At 46.0% G+C, this 12,949-nt stretch overlaps 1 protein-coding gene across 1 annotated transcript in view; it reads left to right on the top strand.

The window, feature by feature from the left end:
• Window positions 1-12,949, top strand: part of ALOX5 (arachidonate 5-lipoxygenase) — a 56,823-nt gene that overhangs the window by 24,909 nt on the left and 18,965 nt on the right. Inside the window, exon 4 of the mRNA XM_074958543.1 lies at window positions 4,976-5,098. Coding sequence (XP_074814644.1) covers window positions 4,976-5,098 — 123 coding nt within the window. The remainder of the gene's footprint in view (window positions 1-4,975; window positions 5,099-12,949) is intronic.

Genomic DNA, 12,949 nt, shown 5'->3' with positions numbered 1-12,949 from the left:
AGTACTATGATGGGTGAACTAGAGTGTCTGGCATTAAATGAGGACATTGATATAATAGTCATCATGGAAACTTGGGGGAGTGAGGATAATCTCTGGGACACGGTAATACCAGGATACAAAATACAGGATATAGGAATGACAGAGTAGGTTGTGCTGGTGGGGGAGTGGTACTACATGTTAAAAAGAAAAGCAGAGTCAAATAAGGTGAAAATCTTAAATGCTTCAAACTGTACCATAGAATCTCTACGAATAGGAATTGCATGCCTGAATATAACAGAGCCAATATACTACTGACCAGGATGGTGACAGTGTTTGTGAAATGCTAAGGGAGATTAGTGAGGCTGCAAAACCAGTAACCACAATGATAATGGCTGATTTCAACCCACGTATTGGCTGGGTTTATGCCACCTCAGGACAGGATGCAGAGATAAATTTCTAGATTACCATTAATGACTGCTTCTTGGAGCTGCTAGTCCTGGAACCCACAAGGGGAGAGGCAATTCTTGATTTCATCCTAAGTGGCATACTGGATGTCTTCCAAGATGTGACTATAGCTGAACCTGTTGGTAATAGCGACCATAATGTAATTAAATTTAACTTCCTCCGGTGGGGGAGAAATACCAAAAACACTCACCACAGTAACAGTTAACTTCACATAGGGGAGCTACGCAAAAATGAGAGTGCTGATTAGATAGAGATTAAAAAGAGCAGTGACAAGGGTAAAATGCCTACAAGCAGCCTGGAGACTACTTAAAAACACCATAATAGAGTCTCAGACTACATATATACCCAAAATAAAAAAAAAAAGACCATAGGAGGACCGAAAGAATGCCACCATGGCTAAGCAGAAGAGTAATGGAGGCAAAAGGGCATCCTTTACAATTTGGAACCCAAATCCTAATGGGGAAAATAGGAAGGAGCACAAACTCTGTCAAGTAAAATGTACAAGTATAATAAGGCAGGCCAAGAAAGAATTTGAGAAACAACTTGCTAAAGATGAAAAACCTCAGTGCAAAATTGAAGCCAGAAGCCTCCCAAACAATCAGCAGGGCCACTAGATGACAAAATGGTTAAAGACAAGGCCATTGCAAAGGAGCTAAATGAATTCTTCGCCTCTGTCTTCACTGCAGAGGAAGTGGAGGAAATACTCACCTCAGAGCTATTCTTTTGGAGTGACAGATCTGAGGAACTGTCCCAAATTGGTGTGTCAGTAGAAGAGGTTTTGGAACACATTAATAAACTAAACAGTAATCAGTCACCAGGACCAGATGGTATTTCCCCAAGAGATCTGAAGGAACTCAAATATGAAATTGCGGAACTACTAACTGTAATCTGTAACCTATCATTCAAATCAGCTTCTGAACCAGATGACAGGAGGATAGCTAATGTGATGACAATTTTTTAAAAAGGCTCCAGAGGTGATCCCGGCAATTACAGGCTGGTAATCCTGACTTCAGTACCAGGCAAACTGGTAAAGAAACTATAGTAAAGAACAGAATGATCAGATACATAGATGAACACAATATGTTGGGGAAGAGTCAACATGCCTTTTTCAAAGGGAAATCATCCCTCACCAATCTATTAGAATTCTCTGAGGGAGTGAACAAGCATGTGCACAAGGGTGATCCAGTGGATATAGTGTACTTAGATTTTCATAAAGCCTTTGACAAGGTCTCTCAGCAAAGACTCTTAAGGAAACTAAGTAGTCATGGGATAAGATGGGAGGTCGTCTCATGGATCATTAACTGGTTAAAAGACAGGAAAGAAAGGGTAGGAATAAATGGGCAGTTTTCAGAATGGAGAGAGGTAAGTAGCAGGGTCCCCCACAAATCTGTATCAGGACCTGTGGTGTTCAACGTATTAATTAAGGGGATGAGCAGTGAAATGGTAAAGTTGACAGATGATACAAAATTACTCAAAATAGTTAAGTCCAAAGCAGACTCGAAGGGAATCACAGAGGGGATCTCACCAAACTGACTGGGTAACAAAAGGGCAGATGAAATTCAGTGGTGATAAGTGCAAAGTAATGCACAGTGGAAAAAATCATTCCAACTATACATATACAATGATGGGGTCTAAATTAGGTCTGACCCTAAGTTCCCTGTAAGCTGCACGGCTGCACAGCAGCCTATTAAGCATTGTGCAGTTGCTCAGGGCTGCGGCGGGGAGAGATGCCTCTCCTCCAGCCCCGGAACTGCCACAGCAAGGAGAGGCACCTCTCCCTGCCAGCCCTAGCCCAGTCCCAGACCTACTGCGGCTGAGGGAGAGGCGCCCCTCCCGCGGCCCCAACCCAGCCCCAGCCTGGACCGTCTGTGGCCTTGGGAGAGGCACCTATGCCACAGATCTAGCCCAGCCCTGGACCTACTGTGACTGGAGGAGAGGCACTCCTCCCTCAGCCCCGGCCCAGACCTGCCGTGGCCAGGGGAGAGGTGCCTATCCTGTGGCCCCAACCCCAGAGCTGCCGCAGCGGGGAGAGTCAGGGAGAGATGCTCTCCTGAAGCCCTGGACCTGTTGCGGCCAGGGGAGAGGCACCTATCCCACGGCTCCAGGCCCGGAGCTGCCGCAGGGAGAGAGAGCTGTGGGGAAGTCCTCTCTCCCCGCTGTAGCCCCGGGGTAGCCTTCACCCCAAACTCCTCATCTCTGGCCCCACCTCAGAGCCCACACCCCCAGCCGGAGCCCTCTGCCCCAGCCCTGAGCCCCTCATCTCCAGTCCTGCCCCAGAGCCCGCAGCTGGAGCCCTGACCCCCTCCCCCCCTGCACCTAACCCTCTGCCCCAGCCCTAAGCCCCTCATCGCTGGCCCCACCTCAGAGCTTGCACCCACAACCGGAGCCCTCACCCTCCCACACTCTGAACCCCTCGGGCCCACCCCCACCACATGAATTTTGTTATGTGCACCAACATGGAGGTGATATCATAGAATCATAGAATATCAGGGTTGGAAGGGACCCCAGAAGGTCATCTAGTCCAACCCCCTGCTCGAAGCAGGACCAATTCCCAGTTACATCATCCCAGCCAGGGCTTTGTCAAGCCTGACCTTAAAAACCTCTAAGGAAGGAGATTCTACCACCTCCCTAGGTAACGCATTCCAGTGTTTCACCACCCTCTTAGTGAAAAAGTTTTTCCTAATATCCAATCTAAACCTCCCCCATTGCAACTTGAGACCATTACTCCTCGTTCTGTCATCTGCTACCATTTGAGAACAGTCTAGAGCCATCCTCTTTGGAACCCCCTTTCAGGTAGTTGAAAGCAGCTATCAAATCCCCCCTCATTCTTCTCTTCTGCAGACTAAACAATCCCAGCTCCCTCAGCCTCTCCTCATAAGTCATGTGCTCTAGACCCCTAATCATTTTTGTTGCCCTTCGCTGGACTCTCTCCAATTTATCCACATCCTTCTTGTAGTGTGGGGCCCAAAACTGGACACAGTACTCCAGATGAGGCCTCACCAGTGTCGAATAGAGGGGAACGATCACGTCCCTCGATCTGCTCGCTATGCCCCTACTTATACATCCCAAAATGCCATTGGCCTTCTTGGCAACAAGGGCACACTGCTGACTCATATCCAGCTTCTCGTCCACTGTCACCCCTAGGTCCTTTTCCGCAGAACTGCTGCCTAGCCATTCGGTCCCTAGTCTGTAGCGGTGCATTGGATTCTTCCATCCTAAGTGCAGGACCCTGCACTTATCCTTATTGAACCTCATCAGATTTCTTTTGGCCCAATCCTCCAATTTGTCTAGGTCCTTCTGTATCCTATCCCTCCCCTCCAGTGTATCTACCACTCCTCCCAGTTTAGTATCATCTGCAAATTTGCTGAGAGTGCAATCCACACCATCCTCCAGATCATTTATGAAGATATTGAACAAAACCGGCCCCAGGACCGACCCCTGGGGCACTCCACTTGACACCGGCTGCCAACTAGACATGGAGCCATTTATCACTACCCGTTGAGCCCGACAATCTAGCCAGCTTTCTACCCACCTTATAGTGCATTCATCTAGCCCATACTTCCTTAACTTGCTGACAAGAATACTGTGGGAGACAGTGTCAAAAGCTTTGCTAAAGTCAAGAAACAATACATCCACTGCTTTCCCTTCATCCACAGAACCAGTAATCTCATCATAAAAGGCGATTAGATTAGTCAGGCATGACCTTCCCTTGGTGAATCCATGCTGACTGTTCCTGATCACTTTCCTCTCATGTAAGTGCTTCAGGATTGATTCTTTGAGGACCTGCTCCATGATTTTTCCAGGGACTGAGGTGAGGCTGACTGGCCTGTAGTTCCCAGGATCCTCCTTCTTCCCTTTTTTAAAGATTGGCACTACATTAGCCTTTTTCCAGTCATCCGGGACTTCCCCCGTTCGCCACGAGTTTTCAAAGATAATGGCCAAGGGCTCTGCAATCACAGCCGCCAATTCCTTCAGCACTCTCGGATGTAACTCGTCCGGCCCCATGGACTTGTGCACGTCCAGCTTTTCTAAATAGTCCCTAACCACCTCTATCTCCACAGAGGGCTGGCCATCTCTTCCCCATTCTGTGATGCCCAGCGCAGCAGTCTGGGAGCTGACCTTGTTAGTGAAAACAGAGGCAAAAAAAGCATTGAGTACATTAGCTTTTTCCACATCCTCTGTCACTATGAGGTTGTGGTGGCCAAAAGTATAAGTGGGTTCAAAAAAGGACTGGATTAGTTCATGGAGGATAAGTCTAACAATGGCTATTAGCCAACCCCATGCTCTGGGAGAAGACAGAGATGGACCACTCCATGATTGCCGTGTTCTGTGCAATTCCCCTAAAGTGCTGGTGCTGGCCACTGTTGGAGACAGGATACTGGGCAAGATGGCCCATCGTCCGACCCAGTATAGCAGCTCTTTTATCCTTATGGTAATACAAATAATAATAATGACATTAAAGATACTATGCTATGCTGTTTACCTAATTGACACCACTCCTTTTCCTTTTTTCCCCTCTTCCCTTTCTCAGATGGAAGGAATGGCATCCCGGCTTTCCTTTAAGCATCGATGCGAATTGTCACAGTGACTTGCCTCGCGACATCCAGTTTGACAGTGAGAAGGGAGTCGATTTCGTTCTGAACTACTCCAAAGCGTATGTGTTTCTGGGGGCTCAGAATTCTGCAGAATTTCTGATCAGAAAAGCTGGGGGTGGGGGCCATGCATGAAATTTTATTTTATTAAAGATGTTTCCCTTCTTTTAAATTTTAAAAACTAGAAAATTCATTGGGATATTGAAGTTTGAAAATTTGGAAGTGGTTTTATGGTTGGTCAATAAATGGGGAAGATACTGCTAACCCTCCCCCCAAATTTGTCTTTTTTTTTTTTTAATTCAAAATTTGAAACATTTGGAGCTTTGAGCTGGAAAAGTTTTAGGCATCTCACTAAATTGTGCTTTGGGGGTCACAGGGGAGCAAAAGAGATATTGGTGACAAGCCAAGGTACAGGGAATGTCTGCTGAGCAAAGACTGGGCATGCAGTGTACAATACCTTTTGGTGGGATAACCCACAATTAAGCATAACTTGTCTGAAGCGTGTGGGTTAGTGAAATCTCCAGCCAACCCACCAGCGCCTGCATCTCTCACCTCACTCATGAAACATGGTCGTGACCATTCATCAGCATTAAAGATCCCATGGAACTCAGTACAGGGGGAATGAGACAGTCACCAGCTGATGGACAGCCCTCACTGAGAATAAGCCTGTCCTACCCACCAGGGGTTGGACTAGACAAGCCAGTGTATCATTCCATCTCTGATTCTATTAATCATTTGGTATCTTAATTTTTTAAATGCTGTTTTAAAATCTGTGCTGTTGCCGGTTAGAAGAACCAGACATCATTAATGTCAGCCAACATGACTTGATCCAAACCAAGGACTATTATTTCCCAGAGTCCAGCTGGGCACGTGGATTGTCCAAAGCCATGATCTCATTGGGCCTTCTTTATGATGTCACAGCCATGCCCCAACTCACAGCAATGCGTGTTTGGCCTTCACCACCAAAACAAGAGGAAAATGCCTTTGCACATCGTGTTACATAGAATTCTATTGTTGTTAAATTGGAGGGTGGGAGCACGAGAGAGCATCCATCCCACTCAGCCACACATGGTCCCACAGTGGCATTTCTCTTTTTCTTCTCCCTACTACTTTTCCTTCTCCTAGGAAGGATTTTTCATAGTGGATGGACACTGGTTGTTTTAAAACTTTTTTTGAAATGCAAATATGGCCCTTGAAGAGAAGGAGCCGGACTCTACATAGCAATGAGCCCCTCCAGGGTATCCACAAACAGGCTATTGGGATCCTTCTCCAGCAGCTGCAGGCACTTAGCCTTCCATCTTATGCTACCCAATGTACACAAGGCATGAACGAATAGCTGACTAATGTACCCCCTCTTATGGTTTATTGCTACCTTGGTCATGACAGCAGCAGAGATATCTGGGTGTTACAACATGTGATTAAGTTGATGTTACAGATCATAGTCAAATGTTTCCCCTTTGACTGATGCTCACGGTTAGTAAATAGCTATTCTGCTTAAGGGCCAGATTCTGATACCCCTACTCACTGTGCGTAGTACCTTACTAGTCACATAGTCCCATTAGTTTCAGTGAGAATATTTGAGGAATGTTATAACTGGGAATTGGATGGTCAACCCAAGTAGATGGAGCAGAAGTCAAACCAAGGGTCAGCAGTCTCTTGCTGGAGTCTGTTTTTGAAGTTTTTTTGTTGAAGAATTGAGTGACCAAAGAGACTGAAGTGTTCTCCAACTGGTTTTTGAATGTTATAATCCTAATCACATCGGCCACACTATCAGAGGCTCGTTCACCTGCACATCTACCAATGTGATATATGCCATCATGTGCCAGCAATGCCCCTCTACCATGTACATTGGCCAAACCGGACAGTGTCTACATAAGAGAATAAATGGACACAAATCAGACGTCAAGAATTATAACATTCAAAAACCAGTCGGAGAACACTTCAGTCTCTTTGGTCACTCGATTACAGACCTAAAAGTGGCAATTCTTCAACAAAAAAACTTCAAAAACAGACTCCAAGGAGAGACTGCTGAATTGAAATTAATTTGCAAACTGGATACAATTAACTTAAGCTTGACTAAAGACTGGGAGTGGATGTGACATTACACAAAGTAAAACTATTTTTCCCCATGTTTATTCCCCCCCACACACACACACACACACTGTTCCTCACACATTCTTGTCAACTGATAGAAATGGCCCACCTTGATTATCACTACAAAAGGTTCCCCCCCCACCCCACCACCGCTATCCTGCTGGTAATAGCTCACCTTACCTGATCACTCTTGTTACAGTGTGTATGGTAACACCCATTGTTTCATGTTCTCTGTGTATATAAAATCTCCCCACTGTATTTTCCACTACATGCATCTGATGAAGTGAGCTGTAGCTCATGAAAGCTTATGCTCAAATAAATTTGTTAGTCTCTAAGGTGCCACAAGTACTCCTTTTTCTTTTTTCAGGAGCTCTAACTGTTTCATAGATTCCTTGATTGGTAAGGCCAAAAGGGGGACCCCAGAGATCGTAGTCTGACCTCCTGTATAACACACAGGCCAGAGAATTCCTGCTCTTGCATTGAACCCATAACTTCTGGCTATGCCTTTGCCTGCTAAATTAAAGAGTCCTCTCTTATCGCAAATATTTCCCATGTGGGTACTTAGAGGCTGTGATCAAATCGCCTCTTAACCTTCGCTTTGATAGGCTTTCTCTTTCTAAAAGAAGGAGTGTAACTAAAGTCTGCAGTTGTTGCCAACAGACTGTAAATGCTGAACAGATTGTTGAGTTTCATTTCTCCATAAAGCCAGATTTGTCAATGAATTTGACTTCCAGCGAAGTGGATCTGTTTGTGTCGAGCGTAACTCTGCATGCAGTTGTCAAGTTGTTAGTTGCATTATTTCTCTCTGTATATTTATTGGGTTTCTAAAGAACAATCGTTTCATTTATTGTCAGTGACATAAGGTGTTTAGAGAGACAGGGTGGGTGAGGTAATGTCTGTTACTGGACCAACTTCTGTTAGGGAGAGCAACAAGCTTTCAAACCCATAGAGAGCTCTTCTTCAGGTGGTAAGGTGTTTTGCAATGTATCCCTTTCTGAGTTCCTCATTTGGTACCGTAGGCAGGCCTGATGTGGAATTAGTAACTGCTCTATCAACCTTCAAATGCCACTATTTCACCATGCAGGAGGTGAGATGGCCTCTTTACAATATCATCTTACATTTATATAGCACCAACCAGCCTGCAGGATCCCAAAGCAGTTTACAAACTAGGTACAAGAATCATTTCACCCGCCACTGAAATGCAGCCACCTCTGGGATAGAATGCAGCAGCGGCTGAGCAGTGCACAACAAAATGGCTCAGTTCTTTAGGACAAGAAGGGAAGAGAAATACAATCTGAAGCTGCCAGGACATAGGGGGGAAAGAATGTGAAATAAGCAGTGATAGTGTCCAAAATATTCTAAAGTACTGTAGATCAGTACTACTGGAGAATCTTGGAGGTGGTTTTTAAAGACCCAGGGTAAACATTTCAAAAGCACCTAAGTAACCTGGGGTCAAATTTTCTAAGGTATTTAGGCCCCTAAAGATGCAAACAAATGCCTAGTGGGATTTTTAGAAGTGTCTAACTCCCTTTGAAATCAATGGGACTTAGATGCCTAACCCATTTAGGTGCTTACATAAATCCCACTAGGTGCAAAGCAGCATGTTCAGGCACCTAAATATCCTTGTAAGTGCAGTCCCTAGAAGCCCAAGTTCCATGGGCTTTCACTTAGTGAAGTCACTTAGGCACTGAATATTTTGCTTAAGAGACACGCTCTGGTGGTTAGAGCAGAGTACTGGGTTCTTTTCTTGAGGGGAACTGAGCTCTGTGGTTAGAGGAAAGGGGGTGGGGATCTTCAGTGGTATCAGGAGTTCACCCCAGAAACGCTGTTCTCAGATCTGCCACTGGCTTTCTCTGTGTCCTTAGGAACGTGGGTAGCAGTATGCAATACTCTGCTCTAGTGCCTGATCCAAAGTTAGGGGAAGGGACCTGCTACTGCTGACAGCTAGGGGAGTTCTCCTTTAGCTCAGGTGGTAGAGCTTTGGGGACTGTAAAACCAGGGTTCCAAGCCCAGCATTTGATAGGATGGGGTATGGGATTCATCAGATAATTGGGTCTGGTGGCTGAAACGTGCGAATCATTGATGCTTAACCAGACCACGTGAAAGTTGGCTGTTCCAGTCTGTGATACCACTGGGGTTTAGCTCGTGAAGCTTAGTGAAAACAGTTTCTGTGCCCCTGGTTTTGCATTGGATCCAAGGGACGTGAGACCTTTTGCAGTCTGAGGCTGGTTCGGAAGCTCTCTGAATGATCTCTAGCAGAGCTACAAGCAAACCAACTCTGAGTTCAGCTTTTGTGATGAAACCAGGCAAGCCTCTTCTGGTTTCGGGGTTACTTGCGAACATTTTGCCCAGGTCAGCTTTGTGGCTCACCTTCCCAGTCTCATGGGAAGTCAGGGAGGAGGCTCCATGCGTGTTTGTAACTATGCCATTTGGAGAAGCCTGCAGGAAGGATGGTATTATGATGTTTGCTTGCTCTACAGGGAGCAGTGCCTGGCATAGAACAGGCAACTCAGTGTTATACAGTCACGACATGGGCTTGGAACAAAGTGTGGGGCAACCCCACAGAAAGAGATCCATGCAAGAGAAACTGGCAAAAGGTCCTGCGGCTACTCCCTCAGTCCAGACACTGGCTGTGAATGCTCACGAAGGCATTCAGGAGGATCCCCTAAAGAGGCATTACAGAGCCAGCCCTGGTCCAGAAACCTGTTCCTTATTCTATTATTATTAGGATCAGTGCCAGTTCCCTTAACTGTTGCACAGGTTATTTACAAGCTTTTAAAGCACATATTCACAAGGAGATGCTACCTATGCTAGTGCAAGATGCCTGCTCCCCAACCTCAAGGGGCTACATTGCAGGGCCCTTTGGTGACATAGTAAGAGCAGCCACATGTGAAAGCCAGCTCTGGTATTTGCAGCATGTTACCAGATATCCTGATAACAGTGAAAAGAATTACACAGAGCATTTAGAAGAATGGGGAGAGCTAGCATCTCCAGTGGGTTACCCCCACTTCCTAGGAACCTAAATCTTTAAGGCAGCTGTTCCTTCAGAAGCAATGTGATATGTCAGACACATGCAAGGAAAGGAAATTGGGAAGCAGTTTTTTTTATGGAAGAAATAAAATCCCAGTGCTGGGGGGCTGGGATGCCTGTCTCTGGAAGTGGCTGGGACCCAGAACTGGAAAACCCACAACAGGGTTAGTGTTCAGGTGAGGGTCTGTGTTGTAGAGAAAGGCAATGAAGGGTGTTTGTAAGCACAGAGTACAACTGCTAGGGTATAACTGGGAGGAATGGGGTGAACATGAGCCAAGGGAAAATGTGCTAACTATGGAATAGTCCCATGGTGTAAGCACCATCACATGGAACATTTAAAACTGAACTCAATCTCAGGAGGTTACTGAGGAAAGTCATGTGTAAGCCGGTGTTTGGAGCACAGGATGGCTAATCTAGAAGGTGTGGATGTCTGGCAAACGGCAAGGCTCGCCCTGAACTCTGTGCCAGAGTCCAGAGTGTATGGCTGTGCTGGGCCAGCAACCTGGATGTGAAGATGCCATATTGCAAACAATTCCCAGCCACGTCTACCTCACTCCTATGCAGTGCCCTGATTGCCAATGGAGAGAAGAGTTTTGTTCCGAGTTTCTTCGGGGGAAGTTGTTCAAGAAGAGGAAGCAGTGTGGTTTCCTTTCCAGTGAACTGGCTTTTAAATAGCTGAGCATGGCTGCATGCATGTTTCTCCCTGTAGCAGAGCAAAGGGGCCTGGTAATTTCATGCTCTAGATGAAAGCCAGGAATTGTAGAGGAGGCTGCCGTCCATTACACAATGATTGCAAGTTGCATCAGTGTAAGCAGGCAGCTGGAAATAACTGTTTCTGCAGTTGGGATCCTCGTGCTAGTTTTGAGTCTTCAGAGACCAATAATTTCCTTTTCAATTCTCTGGGTTATATACTCTCCTCCCGCTGCTTCGGGATTCAAGTTTGTTACGCCCGTTGGCATCATTAGGAGTGACGTGTATAACTTCGTAAGAACCCAGGTGTGGGGAGAAGACTTTACAGTTATGGAGAGAACCCCAGCTCCATTCTTTAGAATGCAGAGTGGGTTTGTCCAGTCAGTATGTTGGGGTCGCATACAACCAGAGTTCCAAAGTAGCTTTGAATTTTGGGTGCCCCCATTTGTGAATGCCTAACCTAAATGCGCTTTGGGCTTGAGTCTCAGAGGTTTTGAACACCTGTAGCTCCCACTGGCTTCAACTGGAGACATGGGTGCTCAAACCTTCGGAAAAATCCGGCCCAAGGATCTCAAGTTGGGTACCCAAAATCAATGGCCACTTCTGAAAAAAACGTGCTTTAATGTCTCTATTGGACTCGTTTATTCAGCTCTTCAACAGCTACGCCACCTCCATGTTGGCCTCTCCCAATCTAAGCAGGATCAAGACAGGTCAGTACCTGGGTGGGAGACCTACAATGCCAGAAAAAATATGAAGGGAGGTATTAATTCTGGAGGTGGTACAGTTCCTTCAGCATCTGTACTGATCTGATGCTCCAGAAGGAGCCACTGCTGCTAGAGGTGCTGTCTTTTGCCTTCTGTTTTATGTCTCATGCAAAAGCACCTATAGAATCTAAAGATCCCATGGCACATCTTGCAAGTATATGGGAGTTAATCCTGGTGTCCTGTTCCCATCTGGGGGTTTACATTCTCACTCCCTCTTCTCCTTCTACAGTTTCAAGCAGGTATGATATTCTGCACTTCCTATCTTCAACTAAACTATTGGGTCATGTGTAGTTGCTGTGCACTGTTAAAAAGCAACAGTGTTCCACCCCAGAGGTAGCTGCAGTTTGGTAGGGTTAGGGTTGCCAACCCTCCAGGATTGTCCTGGAGTCTCCAGGAATTAAAGATTATGTCATGTGATGTGTCTTTAATTAAAGATTATGTCATGTGATGAAACCTCCAAGAATATGTCCAGCCAAAACTGGCAACCCAAGTAGGGTTTGAAATGATTTTCTGCCTGTTTAGCTTTGTAAAGTTAAGTGCTTTGTTAACTTGCTAGTTAGAGCTTTAGAACCTGCTGGGTCTGGCTGGACAGGAAGTTTAAACTGGAATGGCAGCTCCCAAGTAGGGACTGTAAATTCGCTTATAATTCTGCTCACTTCTTGCTTCTTCCTGAGACTCATCCAACATCCAATGACCCTCTGGGGGAAGCAGCCCTTCCTGTTATCCGGCCTTAGCCTAAAATCATGTCCATGCTTTAGTCTCCCTTCTTGATGCTCAGAGAAGGGCCTTCTCTTGGTCCTTGTATGATCCTTTCTGTTCCCTATAAACTAGGATCAGATGTCCTGTAAATCACCTCCTTTTCTAGGCTACACAGATCCACCAGCTTTCCCTCTTAGCACACCCTCAGGTGCCTCTTGTTACTACTTCTGTTATAATCTTGGTACCCAGAAGCAAATGGACTGTTTCACACCTGTCCCTGTTCAGCATCTTATCTCCCTGATTCATGGATAAATTCCCCTTTCAGTGCAGCCAAGCACCTTTTTTCTTTTTCTTTTTCTTTTTTGCCTCATTTGCTGCCATCACATTCTGGGGGCCCTTTTGCAAACTATTTCTTCCTGCCACCCCAGCCTTTTGCCCTCCCTGGCAGAGTCTAGTGCTGTCCTAGTCTAGGGGCACGAATCTGCCTTGACTGACAATGAATTCACTCTTCTGGCCACTTTCCCACAAGCTGTTACTTCATATCCTCAGGTAGTCTCCGCAGACGTCCCTTGTCCATTGCCTGGTTCACCTTAGTGTTGCTGGTCAGTTTCTTCTCAACAGGTTGTCAATGTCAGC

The sequence above is a fragment of the Natator depressus genome, chromosome 7, assembly GCF_965152275.1.
Source record: "Natator depressus isolate rNatDep1 chromosome 7, rNatDep2.hap1, whole genome shotgun sequence".
Taxonomy (NCBI): domain Eukaryota; kingdom Metazoa; phylum Chordata; order Testudines; family Cheloniidae; genus Natator; species Natator depressus.
Note: the sequence above shows the minus strand (reverse complement) of the source record. Positions and strands in the feature narration are given on the sequence as shown.